At 34.2% G+C, this 15315-nt stretch overlaps 1 protein-coding gene across 1 annotated transcript in view; it reads left to right on the forward strand.

Annotated features, from left to right (window-relative positions):
* LOC111707754 (retinal-specific ATP-binding cassette transporter) overlaps positions 1 to 15315 on the forward strand; it is a gene marked incomplete at its 3' end in the record, with an annotated part of 57626 nt that overhangs the window by 29531 nt on the left and 12780 nt on the right. Inside the window, 21 exon segments of the mRNA XM_023480896.1 lie at positions 36 to 173; positions 730 to 810; positions 890 to 976; positions 2021 to 2147; positions 2548 to 2601; positions 2930 to 3011; positions 3167 to 3261; positions 4673 to 4720; positions 5246 to 5309; positions 6087 to 6161; positions 6879 to 6961; positions 8088 to 8195; positions 9243 to 9365; positions 9644 to 9698; positions 11839 to 11926; positions 12218 to 12305; positions 12639 to 12719; positions 13555 to 13677; positions 13789 to 13878; positions 14098 to 14221; positions 14751 to 14815. Of these exon segments, the coding sequence (XP_023336664.1) occupies positions 36 to 173; positions 730 to 810; positions 890 to 976; positions 2021 to 2147; positions 2548 to 2601; positions 2930 to 3011; positions 3167 to 3261; positions 4673 to 4720; positions 5246 to 5309; positions 6087 to 6161; positions 6879 to 6961; positions 8088 to 8195; positions 9243 to 9365; positions 9644 to 9698; positions 11839 to 11926; positions 12218 to 12305; positions 12639 to 12719; positions 13555 to 13677; positions 13789 to 13878; positions 14098 to 14221; positions 14751 to 14815 (1879 nt within the window).

The following is a 15315-nucleotide window of genomic DNA, read 5'->3' on the forward strand; positions in this document are numbered from 1 at the left end:
TTTGTGGTACAATATCTTAAACTTGTTGTTTTTAGGGGAAAGCAGAAGTTGAGTCCACTAAATATATAGAGATGTTGAACCTGATACCAAAAAGGAATGTGATAGTAACCAATTTGTCCGGAGGAATGAAGAGAAAAGTCAATCTAGGGATTGCACTTATTGGTGATAGTAAGGTAATCTGAAACTGATCTAACTGGAAATGAGGCAGGGCCCAGGGGTCCATATAATGCCATCCAATATGATTCCAAATGACGATTGATTGATATTAGGGGCAGAAATTAACCATGTTGTTATTGTAAACAAATGAAGAGTTTGATGCCAAGTTGTAGACAATATTCCATATTGCAGAATATATACTGCTAGGGAGTATTTTTCTGTACATCAGAATGTATCTCTTATATTTGATATAATACACATTTCTGAAGTATAGTACACATACACAAACACCTTTCCAAAGTTCACAATGACACAGAAAGTGTATTTTCATTCCCCTTAATCTACTTTCAACCCCGCTTCCATTTTGGATCAGAAATGGAATTATATGGACCCCTTCTAGGCCCTATTTGTGTTGTTTTTTCCTCCTTAGTCAGCATCTGTAGAAATATTAGAGTATGTTGTTTTTCATTTAAAGTTTAAACTTTCAATTATAGTCCTATAGTGATCCATAGTTTTCATGGTTTTATTCCGGATGAGCCCTATGTTATTATATTTAGCATGAGTATATTGTAGGTTGTTATGTTAGATGAACCAACCTCCGGTATGGATCCAGAAGCTAGGCGAGGGATGTGGGATCTTCTGCTTTCTCTTAAAGTAAATTTCTATCTTATTTTCTACACATAATTTTTGCTTATAAGTTATAAATAAAATAATTTTGTTATATTTTCTATAGAAAACTAGAACAATATTGCTGACCACTCATTTTATGGAAGAAGCTGATGTTCTAGGGGATAGGATTGCCATTATGGCAAGAGGGAAGGTAAGATAGGATTGCCATTATGGCTGGCAAGAGGGAAGGTAAGATAGGATTGCTATTATGGCAAGAGGGAAGGTAAGATAGGATTGCCATTATGCCAAGAGGGAAGGTAAGATAGGATTGCCATTATGGCAAGAGGGAAGGTAAGATAGGATTGCAGTTATGACAAGAGGGAAGGTAAGATAGGATTGCAGTTATGACAAGAGGGAAAGTAAGTTAGGATTGCCATTATGCCAAGAGAGAAGGTAAGATAGGATTGCCATTATGGCAAGAGGGAAGGTAAGATAGGATTGCCATTATGGCAAGAGGGAAGGTAAGATAGGATTGCCATTATACCAAGAGGGAAGGTAAGATAGGATTGCCATTATGACAAGAGGGAAGGTAAGATAGGATTGCAGTTATGGCAAGAGGGAAGGTAAGATAGGATTGCAGTTATGCCAAGAGCGAAGGTAAGGTACGATTGCCATTATACCAAGAGGGAAAGTAAGTTAGGATTGCCATTAAATGACAAGAGAGAAGGTAAGATAGGATTGCAGTTATGACAAGAGGAAAGGAAAGATAGGATTGCCATAATGACAAGAGAGAAGGTAAGATAGGATTGCAGTTATGACAAGAGGAAAGGTAACTTCCTTTTTATGGATATATTATTAAACATGCACTTTTGGGCAAATGTTAATATAAGGGAAAGCTTGTTATTATTATGAAAAAAAAACTGTTAGATTGGCGTAATAAACATGAGGTTGAGATCAAGAAGGATCTTGATATCTGCTTTACAAGAGTTCCCAGCTCTTGTACTTAACTAATCCAAATGTTTGCATTGTTTTACATTGATTTTGCGAAGAAGAAAATCATGAACTAGTGAAAATCTACCAAATACAAAATCAAACCCAACTCTGTACTGTGCAAATCTAGTCCCAACTCTGTAGTGTGCAAATCTAGTCCCAACTTATCCCAAAGCTCGAGTCTTTAATAAGTTTTGATAACAGCTTGTCTTGAGTCTTATTATCCTGATTGTTTTATCAATGGCTCTGATGTCAAATTGTTTAGGTTCAATGCTGTGGAACTCCTTTCTTCCTAAAGCGAAGGTTTGGTAGTGGATACTCACTTAATGTTGCGAAACTAAAGAACAGGGATTCCCAGGCTATTAATAAAGTGGTTGACACACATGTTGAAGGTAAATGCTATCAACTTTAATCTCTAAACCGTTATTGAAAAAAGATCTAAATAGTACCGCTGTGAGTATGAGAGTCAGCTATGTATCTCTTTAAATGAAAGGTTGCTTCCACAGTAATAACCAGAAAACAATGGAATAATAAGACGACATTATAGCAATACTTAAGTGCATTTGAGGTTGTTACAAAGCAAATAGTTTTACTACACACTTGTTAAATTACTAATTAATTGAAATGGGTCTGTTTACACTTCACAATTGCTGTGTCTCATGTTCATTAGACTATTTAGAGTCGCAATTTCAACCTAAAAGTCGTCTTCATTTTCCAGAGTTTTCTGGTTATCACTGTATAAACGTTAATAGACTATTTAAACAGTTAAAATGGAATCAAACTTTATTTTAGGAACTTCTGTTTTATCCGAAAGTGAAGAGGTGCTGACCATCGCAATACCTTCAGGAAACCAAAACTGTTTTGCTAAACCATCATTTTTATTTTGCTGATGAGGTGGGATACATTCTGATAACTGCCCCATGGAATGAATATGAATCATAATTTCCCTGCAAACAAAAATATTTCCATAAGGCGTTCTTCACTGGGACGTTTCTCATTTCTAATTTACCTCAGTGTTTTTTTAAAATCATTTGCTTTACCGAAGAGATGAACAGAATTTCTAAGAACCCTTGGTTAATTTCTTTGGAACCCTTGGTAAAGTGAATTTCCTATAACATCCCTGTATAGTAAAGTCGTGAATAATTATTTTTTGATGAAAAAAGTATTGGTTTAGAACAAAGCTCAAAATTCCCTGATATGTTTGAGGAGTTAGAGAAAAAATCAAATTCACTTGGAATAGAACATTTGGGAATCAGGAACATATTCAAAATAATTGTTTTACGAAAAAACTATGTGAAAACGATTTGTTAGTAAATTACCTATCAAATTTCATGGTTAAAAAATCCACTACTTCTTATAATTCTTTATTAATGTTTGTGGTCGGCCTTACCTTTGAATGATGTGTTGTTAGTTTAACAACAATGGAGGATGTATTCTTGAAGATTGGTGAACTATCTGAACATGATGATAGTAAACATGCTCTCACCGCTGCAGCATCTAGAACAGGTTAGTTTAACAACAAGGGAGGATGTATTCCTGAACATTGGTGAACTATCTGAACATGATGATAGCAAGCATGCTCTCACCGCTGCAGCATCTAGAACAGGTTAGTTTAACAACAAGGGAGGATGTATTCCTGAAGATTGGTAAACTATCTGAACATGATGATAGCAAACATGCTCTCACCGCTGCAGCATCTAGAACAACAATGGAGGATGTATTCTTGAACATTGGTGAACTATCTGAACATGATGATAGTAAATATGCTCTCACTGCTGCAGCTGCTAGAACAGGTTAGTTTAACAACAAGGGAGGATGTAACTTGAAGATTGGTGAATTATCTGAACATGATATTATCAAACATGTTCTTACTGCTGCAGCTTCTAGAAAAGGTGGGATTATTAAACTGATGACGTCTCATGCAGATTTGAAGTAGTCCCATTTTCTTAAATTGGGGGCAAATGGTGGCAAATGTGTTAGTGGAATTTGAAAAAAAAATTTTAATTGGGGGCATTTTTTTTAAATTGGGGGCATTTTTTTTCAAATTGGGGGCAATGGGGGCAAATGTGTAAGTGGAATTTGAAAAAAAAAACTTTAATTGGGGGCATTTTTTTCAAATTGGGGGCAATGGGGGCAAATGTGTTAGTGGAATTTGAAAAAAAAATTTTAATTGGGGGCATTTTTTTAAAGTTGGGGGCAAAAAATTATTTTGGGATCGGGAAAATCAGTTTTTTTGGGAATTATATTGACCCCTGCAACAGTCCCATTTATTTATAACTTTATACGGTGGTAGGCGATTAAAGCAATATAATGAAGACGACTTTTTATTAAGTTTTTATTGTTAGCAAGCTTTTATCGAATTACAAGTTTACAAGCAATTAAAGATAAGCTTTTCTTATTGACAGCTTCTCTCCGTTTCCATGTTTTTGTGTATCCATGCTTTATAGAAATCAAAAATTAACTCAAAAGTCGTCTTCATTATATTGATAAAACCGCCCACCTCCGAGTATAATAAAAAGGAGACAAAATAAGTTTCCATGTATTTGATCTCAAAGTCTTGGATTAGGAAGATTTTATGATTTATAGTAGTCCATTAAAGGGACTGTAAAGGAAAAATGAAAGGGGGTATAGGATGAAACCTGAGAATCTCAGGTGTTGAACGATACATATAAGACATTTATCTGATGCTCCTGTCTCGAGAAATTGATATAAAACTGTATCAAAATTTTACGGAAATGCGAAAAATCTCGCCTCACGGAGAGATGCTTTTATTAGATCAAAACCGAACGGCTTCGGTTGTTTAATCTTGATGACTCTGAATTACTTTGAATCAATTGTGTGTACACACTACACAGACCCTCACTCTACTATTCAAAATTTGGGAACAATCCATATAAATGAATTATTATTATTTTAGTGCAAAATGGTAGAAATGGCCACCTACAACCTCGCAAACTTGCCACAGGTATATTATTTTTGTACTAAAAAAACTCCTCCCCCCCCCCCACCCCCACCCATCTAAACCGTTAGGGGGGGGGGGGTAGTAAGACTTAAATTGAAAGTCCTTTCCTTCACCCAAATAATTATGCATTCGTTACTCTCCAAACATTTAATCAACTCCTTGATGATGTCAATGTTTTTTTTTGCGAAATAAATTGTTTTCGCCGTAAACTCTGACTTTTCAACTAAATATGGCAGACCTTTGATATTTTAAAGTTTGAAAACTGAATTAGTTCAAATATTATAAGTTTAGAATATTAAATGTTGCGAAGATATAGGAATTAGACATTTTACTTAGTGGCAAAAACTCAACTCCTTTTTTGAGATTAAAATGAAAAAATTCTACCGAGAAAGTAGGGTTGGAATTTGTTTACAATGATATAAAGTGAATTTGTTCAGATTTTTTTCTTCAATAAATGATTTTTGAAAGGGGAGACTGGAGAGGACGGTATTTTCTAAGAAAAAAATCAGAATTTAGATTTTTTATTAGGATTGAAGTTGTATTTGAACCAGCTAAGAGGGTTGTTAAACAAACGAATGATTTACACGTACAGGTAATTATTTCAACTATTAAAGGGACTGTAAGCGTTATTTCAAGTGCAACCCTGCAAAGATGGCAATGAACGATTCTAAAAGATACCATGAATAACTTTGACTGACCCCATGTCGTAAACCTTAGACTTTTCAAACAATGAATTCTGTTAGATCAAATAATGTATTTTTGAAATATCAAAAGTTTACACTATCAGGTTGCAAAGATAGAAGAATTGGAAAATATGACATTGTGGTGAAGACTCAATTCTTTTGTTTGCTATGCGGCAGCAAAATCCTTTTCAATTACGTTTTTAATTGAACCTTTTTAGCCAATTTCTCCATTTAAACTTAAGCTAGAAACAAACATATTTCAATTTTAGAATGCTATATGCCAAGGGCTACAGACTTCAAAAAAAGTTAGTTTGTGAGTTAAAACCAAAAACCAAGCTGTTGAGAGTGAGACACTTAAACAATTGTTCCGTAAACCGGAATTTTCCGGAACACTATTCCGTAACGTTCCGTAATTCCAGAACAGCGTCCCGGAAATTTCCGGTTTACGGGAAAAAATAGTTCCGAAATTCCGGATTTCCGGAACCTTTTCCATAATGGAAATGGAAAAATTTCCGGATCATTTCCGTACGTAAACCGTAACCCGGAATTCCGGTGGAAACCCTAGTTGAGATACTTAAAAGTTGAGACTGCCTAAATTCTAAAAATTTGATGAATAACTATCAGAGTTGTCTAAATCTCAGTGCCCATGGCTTAAAAATAAAATAAAATAACATATCTTCATTTAGGCGACCAATTTTATACATTGTCATGATGTTGGTCCCAATAGGAATGGCTCTCTTCAATGTGTTATCTCTTAACGCGTAAGTAAATTATTTAAAAACATAATTTCATGAATTAAAGGGAAATTTTTTTAAATGGTACTCAATAATTTAGCTAATTGGACACATTAATCTCTCTGAAAGAGAGTTGATCCATCTTGTGTACTGTCCAGTCTTGCCGTCTACACATACTCCTGGTGTACTGTCCCGTCTTGTCGTCTATCTATACTCCTGGTGTACTGTCCAGTCTTACCGTCTACATATACTCCTGGTGTACTGTCCCGTCTTGCCGTCTATATATACTCCTGGTGTACTGTCCAGTCTTACCGTCTATATATACTCCTGGTGTACTGTCCCGTCTTGTCGTCTACAAATTGAGGATATTGAGATCAGGCGATCAGAAATATAAATATCCTGTACTTAAGTTCCCAGCTCTGTGTTGGATACTTATGATCCTGATCAGTTAATCTCAATTTACATTGCGGGCACTTTTAATTTTAGTATCCAATGCTCTCTTCAGCGTACAATTACACTGCAAATATTGAATAAAGATTCTTATAGTAATCTCCAGATTTACAAGAGATCATACATTAACCCCATCATCTAGGGTCTCCAATGAAAATATTGGGGTCTCCGTTGAGATTGCTGTGGAAGTCTCAGATGAAAGGGGATCTCCATAGATAAATGGGGATCTCCGATAGTACTCCAATGATGATGATTTCCCAGTTTTATAAAATAATGCAATTATATATATTCCAGGGTTGAAACTCGACGAAGCAATAATCCTCCTTTATCCCTTAGCCTAGGAGCATATACAGATCCTACAACTTTCATTGGAACAGGTGAACTTAAAGGAATAATCATCCTTTATCCCTTAACCCAAGAGCATACACAGATCCTACAACTTTCATTGGAACAGGTGAACTTAAAGCAATAATCATCCTTTATCCCTTAGCCTAGGAGCATACACAGATCCTACCACTTTCATTGGAACAGGTGAACTTAAAGGAATAATCATCCTTTATCCCTTAGCCTAGGAGCATATACAGATCCTATAACTTAACTCCATGCATGAGCATGAGTTTTATTTGTTTCGTTCGTTCATCGTTTTCTTACTGAACGATTGTTCAGTAAAATCGTTCGTTTAGTAAAATCGCTCGTTCAGCAAAATCGTTTGTTCAACAAAATAGTCTTTTTGTTAAAAAACCATAGTGTTTTTTAAAGATTGTAAAAAAAATCGTTCGTTCAGTGAAAAGCTATCGTTTAAAATCCGCTTGATTTTAAACTGTTTTTTTTGTTCGTTTCTCTAAATGATCCAAGTCGTTTCCAGTCCATCGTTCTTTTTTTCTGAATGATACCTTTGTTCACGAAAAATCTTGTTCATTCACATAATGATGATATGTCCCTAGATATAAGTAAAATTTTAGATATTATGTCCCAAGATATTGCCTATATTTTTATAATTTTAGATAATATGTCCCAAGATATGGTCTATATTTTATATATTTTAGATAATATGTCCCAAGATATGGTCTATATTTTATATATTTTAGATAATATGTCCCAAGATATTGTCTATATTTTATAATTTTAGATAATATGTCCCAAGATATGGCCTATATTTTATATATTTTAGATAATATGTCCCAAGATATTGTCTATATTTTATAATTTTAGATAATATGTCCCAAGATATGGCCTATATTTTATAATTTTAGATAATATGACCCAAGATATGGCCTTTATTTTATATATTTTAGATAATATGACCCAAGATATGATTTATATTTTATAATTTGAGATAATATGCCCCAAGATATGGCCTATATTTTATATAAATTAGATAGTTTATCCCAAGATATGGCCTATGTTTTATATATTTTAGATAATATGTCCAAGATATGGCCTATATTTTATATATTTTAGATAATATGTCCCAAGATATGGCCTATATTTTATATATTTTAGATAATATGTCCCAAGATATGGCCTATATTTTTGGGAACAACACTGCCAGATTTGGGAAAACAGTTTACTCTCCAAATGTATCAGAAAGCATCATTACTGGAGTAGATGGTAAGCAAGGAATTGAGTCTTTGCCACAAACTCTTAGTTAATAAACCCTATATCGTTGCAACCCAATGTCGTAGACCTTAAATATTTAAAAATTAAGAATTCTGTTGGATAAAATAATCTATCTTTGATATATCGTAGGTTTACGCCATCACGTGACAAAGATAAAATGATTTTAAAATTTGAGAGTTTGTGGTAAAAACTCATTTCCCTTAATTTTCTTTTTACAAAATAAATCAATCATATAAAACAATTCAACCAAACAAATTAGACTATAGATCATGGACAAATCATGAAATATGCTCAATTTTAGTACAGAAGGAACTAATAAAATATTTAGTTAAACTACATGCTTTTTAAAATACTCATCATTACTTTTAAAAATATACAAGTGTAGGTTTAGTGATGAATTCATAATCATACATCAAATGAGCACTACCCATAAAGAAAGACATTTCGATTTCAACATTTACATTACATGTTTTCATATAAAAATATTAGGGAAAAATCGAATATTTTTTCAGAAATTTCCATGAAAGGTCCTAATTTATTGTTCTGAACAATCGAATAAAATCTTGTGCTAGAGCTAACATGTTAGACCATAGAGAATAGAAAGGCCTACGATGAAAAAGAACGCTGCTATAACAAGTTTACCAAATATCAAATTTATTTTATAGGTCGAAACTGACCTAATTGTCACCAATGGGTCAAACTGATTTTAAAAACTAAACGTTAAATCAACTGTATAAACAAAAACTAAATGAACCAAATCTACTGAATGAATCAAATCAAAACAATCCAATTGATAAAAAAAAATAATTTAATCAATTTAGTATTCTCAGAAATTACTCAAAGTAAAGAACGGAAGCGAAATTTCAAGTGACCCTCCATGCAAAGATGGCAATGCCCAATCTACCATGTTACTCTAAAAAGCTTTGTTTTAACAAGTATACTGAAACAAAACATTAAAGTTTCAAGGGCATTGTCATCTTTACTGAACGATCACTTGAAATTATGCTCACAGTCCCTGTAATGAACTTTCTGTTTAAGGAACTGAAGGAATGGCTGTATATAAGGATTCCTACATAATAGCTGGAGAGTTCAACGAGGTGACCGAACTATATATTCTACCTGATACGCCAGGACTTCCTTGGAAGGGTCTATTCGCCACAGGAACAGATTAAACAGATATTTTTCCGCCCCCCCCCCCCCCCCCCCGCCCCAAAATTTCTAAACAGGTCTCTCATATATATCATCATGCATATCCCATACTAACTAGAAACCGTCTCTAGGCCTGGTTGAACCGTCTCTAGGCCTGGTTGAACCGTCTCTAGGCCTGTTTGATCCGTCTTTAGACCTGGTTGAACCGTCTCTAGGCCTGGTTGAACCGTCTCTAGACCCGGTTAAAATTCAGTAAATCCTGTCTCTAATCTGTTAAATCTGAAATTCAGGGATCTACAACAGTATTCCTATTCATAGTAAACCCTTAGCACAGTTAGAACTCAGGTAGCAATTTTAATCAAAGAGAATAGAATATATATTAGAGTGGAATTTAGACAATGAATTTTGTCAGTCCCTTTCAGCATGAAAGGGAGTTCAAAGTGTACAATTCATGTAAATGTTCACAAATTAAATGCAGTAGAGTACATTTATACAGTATGTTTATACAGTATGTTTATACTATCCATTTCAATTTCGAATTTTTTAAAGCTGTTAAATAAACCTTATAAAATGAATTAGGTGAATAAAAGACATCATTTGATTTATAGTTATAACGTAAAATCATCGTTTCTAAAGTGAAAGGCATAGAGTCTATGTGAAATAATCATTGGTCAATTATGAAACCAGCCTATTTCATAATTTGGTTTTCTTTTAGTTAAGTTTAGATTTTCTATAAAATGATGTTCCAGGGTCCATAAGGTTATATAGCATAAATATGTGAAGTACACCTGCAGTATGGAAACAGTACAACAAAATGGCCGTTTTACACTTTTTCTTGTAAATTCCACTCTAATATATATTCTATTTTCTTTGATTATAACCTATAAAGGGAATGTAAGAGTAATTTCTAGTAACTCTTTATTATATCGAGGGCTATCCCAGATTTACAACGGTATCCTAAAAGCTTTATCTGATCAAGTGCATATTATATATCAATGATTTTGTTTCTTAAAATTTTTATTTTCATTTGCGGTTTCATTGCTATAAGAAGCAATGGAGAAACTGACAGAAATAAACACTTTTTGAGTCAGACAAACGACGGTATCTTCCACAATTTTGAACAGCTTAAAGTTTGAAGATGAGCATTGCCATCTTTGCATGAAGGTTCATTTAAAAATACGCTTTCAATATTTTTCCCCCTTGTTAAATATTTCTTCTACAGGGTGTCCCAAAAAACATGGGAATTCAGTGACGAATTCGATATCGTCTTTATGAATAATTCTTTGATTTAGCAGAGTGATACCTACTGAGAAAGCTGTAATCTGTAAGAGTTTCGTCTGCTATGTTTACATTTTGTTTGTTTATGTTTTGAATATTGCTTCTGTATTCATCTTTATTACTTTATCTTGTTCGGAATTAGTCACGCTTTCCACTCAGTTGTGGAGAGAAGTGTCCTTGATATCTAGACTTCTATACAAGTACAACGCACATAGCGCCCTTTCTCTCAACAGGCTTAGAAAGCTCTGCTTACACCCTTCCTCTGGGAGGTTCGGATACACACTCAAAAGTTTAAACTAATAAATTGAAATAATTTATTAAATTTACCTCGTTAAATAGATTAAGTTAATCCAATCCAATCAAAACTTCCTCACTTTGGATTGGAAAGACTTTTGTAAGCGTAATTTCAAGTGACCCATCATGCAAAGATGGCAATGTCCGATTCACAATGGTACCCTCGAAACCTGATCAATAATGTGGAAGATATAGTTTAGGTCTAAAAGTGTTAAATTCTGATAACTTCTATATAATTTCCTTTAGTAAAAATGCGCTAGTCGTTTTAATAGAGAAACCACAATTTAAACTTTAAAATCCTAATCATTGATATCTAATTCACTTTCATGATCAGACAAGGCTGTTAAGAGTACTGTTGTAAATCAGGCACTGTCATCTTTGCGTAGATTGTCAATTGAAAACTATAGCTATTTGTTTCTTTCTTGTATTAGAAACAAATAAATGGAACAAATTGAATAAAATTAACTCATTGAATATGAATTAAGGTATCTAATGCAAGGAATGTTAATTGCGGTTGCGTATACTCTACTCTGCGTACATATTGAAACCAGTTCTCTCTGGGCGGAATTTGTAAACAAGAATAGATGCATCAGATGCATCAGTGTTCCTTTAGTATCCGAGGAGGAGAAAAGCATTTAATTTTGATAATTTTGAAAATTCACATAACAGTTTCCTATGACCAGAATATTTCATAGATTATTTTTGTGAAAATGGATTCCATGTCAGGCTGTGACATCCGTCTTGTGTTTACATTTCCGCCCAAAGACAGTACGCTGAAGTGCAAAAAATGCGTAAACATCTGAAATAACTTTCCTTGCATTAGTACCTTGGAATGAATTAGATCAGCACCATTCAATTAAAAGTTCTCAACTTTGAAACAATTTAAAAACTAAATCTTTTACTTTAATTATAGCAATTCTGTTCTTGGATATCTTGAAAGGAATTCTCAAATTAAACATTCCATTGAAGTTACCACACACCCTCTCCCAGAGAGCAAACAGGTTTTTAATATTTCTAAAGAATAATTAGATATTATAGTGTTGTAATTGGGTATGACCTATCGAAAACTTTTAAGAAATATTCTATATGTAGCATCTCATCATATCGTCAAGAACTTTTGTAAAATGTTTACACTTTTGACATTATTTAAACTTTTTACATTTTTTGGAAAGTTTTTTTATGGCTTATTTTCTATAAATATAATTAGTATGTAGTTCTTTTGCATTATTGTTTTCCAATCACGTGGAAACCCCGTTATTAAATTTATTTCATATTGTTTCTCTTTATTCCAGGATGAATTTGAGAACATATCCAGCGGTCAGAATACTTTTGCTATATTTGGTTACGGTATTGTTATTCCAATTGGCCTTTCTATCCTGGGTAAGTTCTAAAAAGAATTTAAAGGGACTGTAGGTGTCCGATTCCCACCGGTACCCTTAAAACCTTTGTCTGATCAAGAAGGACTGATATATTCATGCTTATCTCTTAAAAAATTCATTATTTTTAATTGTGGTTTCTCTTCTAAAGTAATTTGCGCATTTCTGCTGCACAAACATAATATGAAAATTAAGATTTAACACTTTTCATACTAGAAACATGATGATATCTTCAAAATTATTGATCAGATAAAGGTTTACAGGGTGCCGTTGTAAATGGCGGTTCAATTGAAAATACAACGATCTGGCTCTGTATGAAATATTTGTATTTATCTAGTTTCTGCTTTTCTGATATTCCCTCTGAATGAGCGTGCAACAAGTGCTAAGCAAGTTCAGATTATGGCCGGACTATCTCCAGGTACAGAGAAATGGAGGAGCCTTTGCCACAAAATCTAATTTTCTAATCTCAAAATCTTTGCAACCAAGTGCCATAGACCTCAGATATGTTAAACTATGACTTCTGTCAGATCAAGTAGTCTAATTATGAAATATCAAGGTTTACACCATCAGGTTGAAAAGATAAAGATATTAGAAAATTTATGGGACTAGTAATTGTACTCTAGGATTGTCAAATACTGTATATTGTACTCTAGGGTTGTCCAGTGCTGTATATTGTACTCTAGGGTTGTTCAGTACTGTATATTGTACTCTAGGGTTGTCCAGTGCTGTATATTGTACTCTAGGATTGTCCTGTACTGTATATTGTACTCTAGGATTGTCCAGTACTGTATATTGTACTCTAGGGTTGTCCAGTGCTGTATATTGTACTCTAGGATTGTCCTGTACTGTATATTGTACTCTAGGATTGTCCAGTACAGTATATTGTACTCTAATTTTGGCCAGTACTGTATACTGTACTCTAGGGTTGTCCAGTGCTGTATATTGTACTCTAGGGTTGTCCAGTGCTGTATATTGTACTCTAGGGTTGTCCAGTGCTGTATATTGTACTCTAGGGTTGTCCAGTACTGTATATTGTACTCTAGGGTTGTCCAGTGCTGTATATTGTACTCTAGGGTTGTCCAGTGCTGTATATTGTACTCTAGGGTTGTCCAGTGCTGTATATTGTACTCTAGGGTTGTCCAGTACTGTATATTGTACTCTAGGGTTGTCCAGTACTGTATATTGTACTCTAGGATTGTCCTGTACTGTATATTGTACTCTAGGGTTGTCCTGTACTGTATATTGTACTCTAGGATTGTTCTGGTTGTCCAACCTGCTCTGGGATGTCCTCCTCTACCTGCTCTCCGCCCTCGTCATGTTTGGATTGATCCTAGCAGTGGACACTAACGAGACTCTTACCAACCATGGAGCACCAGGTCATTAGTTAAAGAGACTGTTTACGAAATATTTAGTGACCCTTTATTTAAAGGGATTGTTTAATTTTAATAAGTTGTGCTAAAATACAATATCAGAATAAAATTTTTTAGGAGCGTTTCTGTTAATCCTCGTTTTTCTTGGATTCTTTGGAATCCCGTTCTCCTACGCGGCAAGCTTTGCATTCTCAACAGCAGCTGGAGGTAGGGCGCCGCCATGTTGATTTGGTCGATTTAAAATGGCGGATGTGAATGATCTAATATATTAAGTATTAGCATTAATCATTTCCAAATCATTACGATCAATTCTACCTGTATAGTGTATGGTGATAGATGTTGATTTTAAGTTATTATACAGGGTTACCCACAAAGCATGAAACTTCAGAGAAGACTGTGCGGAATTCTATAGAAACATTTTTTCAGGATTTTCATTTTTGATAATCGTGAATATTCTGGCTGGGTCTATAGCGTCTACAGCTGTTTATCTGCTCCGTCTGTTTGGAGAGGTCGGTAGTGAGAACCTTACACTAGCTTCAGATATTGTCAGGTAATTCAGGACACTTCGCACCCCCCACCACGGCGTATACAGGAATTCAGGACACTTCGCACCCCCACCACGGCGTGTACAGGAATTCAGGACACTTCGCACCACCACCACGGCGTGTACAGGAATTCAGGACACTTCGCACCCCCACCACGGCGTGTACAGGAATTTGTTTAAAGAGGTTCGAACTCCCAGTAAACGCCTTTGCACCAGGTCCAGTAATGCACATGCAGTGGGACCTATGAAACTGAGGATTAGGGAAACAACATTTAAGCAAACTTATTTATATTTGATACGGTTTAAAAATCAACTTTTGAGTAAAATGGGTCTGTGTACACTGCACAATTGCCATGTTACAATCCATAGTTTGTGGGTCCCACTGTTTTCACTTTGCTTTCACTATAGAACAGTGATTTTGAACTAATCAAAACAAACTGCAAATAAGCTGGAAAACAAGAAGTGCGACCCAATTCTAACAAAAAAAAATTAATTAAATTAAGAACTGTTTATAATTAACTTAATTAAATTTAAGATGGATATTTACCTGGTTTCCAATTTTTCCATTCTCCAGAATATGCGATAAAAAGATCAGCAAAGGTAAATTAATATATATTTTAACTAAAAGATATCGAAAATTAATTTTATAGTCTACAAAGCATAGATTTAACTTTTTTGTCCTTCAACAAGTAAACTGTGACTTTCGATTACAATTTTATCTGTACGAAACATAATTTGTTCGCCTTTTCACTTTTTTAATTTTTTCCGTCATATTCGTTTTAAATAACTCTGTAAGTTTAAAGATTGCTGGATTTTATACCAACACGTGATAGAATTCAAATATAAGAAACCAACTGCGAGATGGTTGGTTAGTCCAGGGTGATATGTAACACTAATCTAAGCTTTGAAAGGCTATGATATTCCGGGTACTGTAAAAGTCTGTTCGGTCCTTCAAAGTTAAGTCGAGTCCGCATAGGATCTGTAGGTATAAAATGCCCCAGTTTTATAAAATAAAAGTATATAGTGTCAAGTTCTAAGGTAGTGAGATTCATGAAAAAAATAAAAAGGGAGATTTTGCCAGGGTGTCAAAATAGTATTAT

The sequence above is a fragment of the Eurytemora carolleeae genome, unplaced genomic scaffold (genome assembly GCF_000591075.1).
Source record: "Eurytemora carolleeae unplaced genomic scaffold, Eaff_2.0 scaffold583, whole genome shotgun sequence".
Lineage (NCBI taxonomy): Eukaryota > Metazoa > Arthropoda > Copepoda > Calanoida > Temoridae > Eurytemora > Eurytemora carolleeae.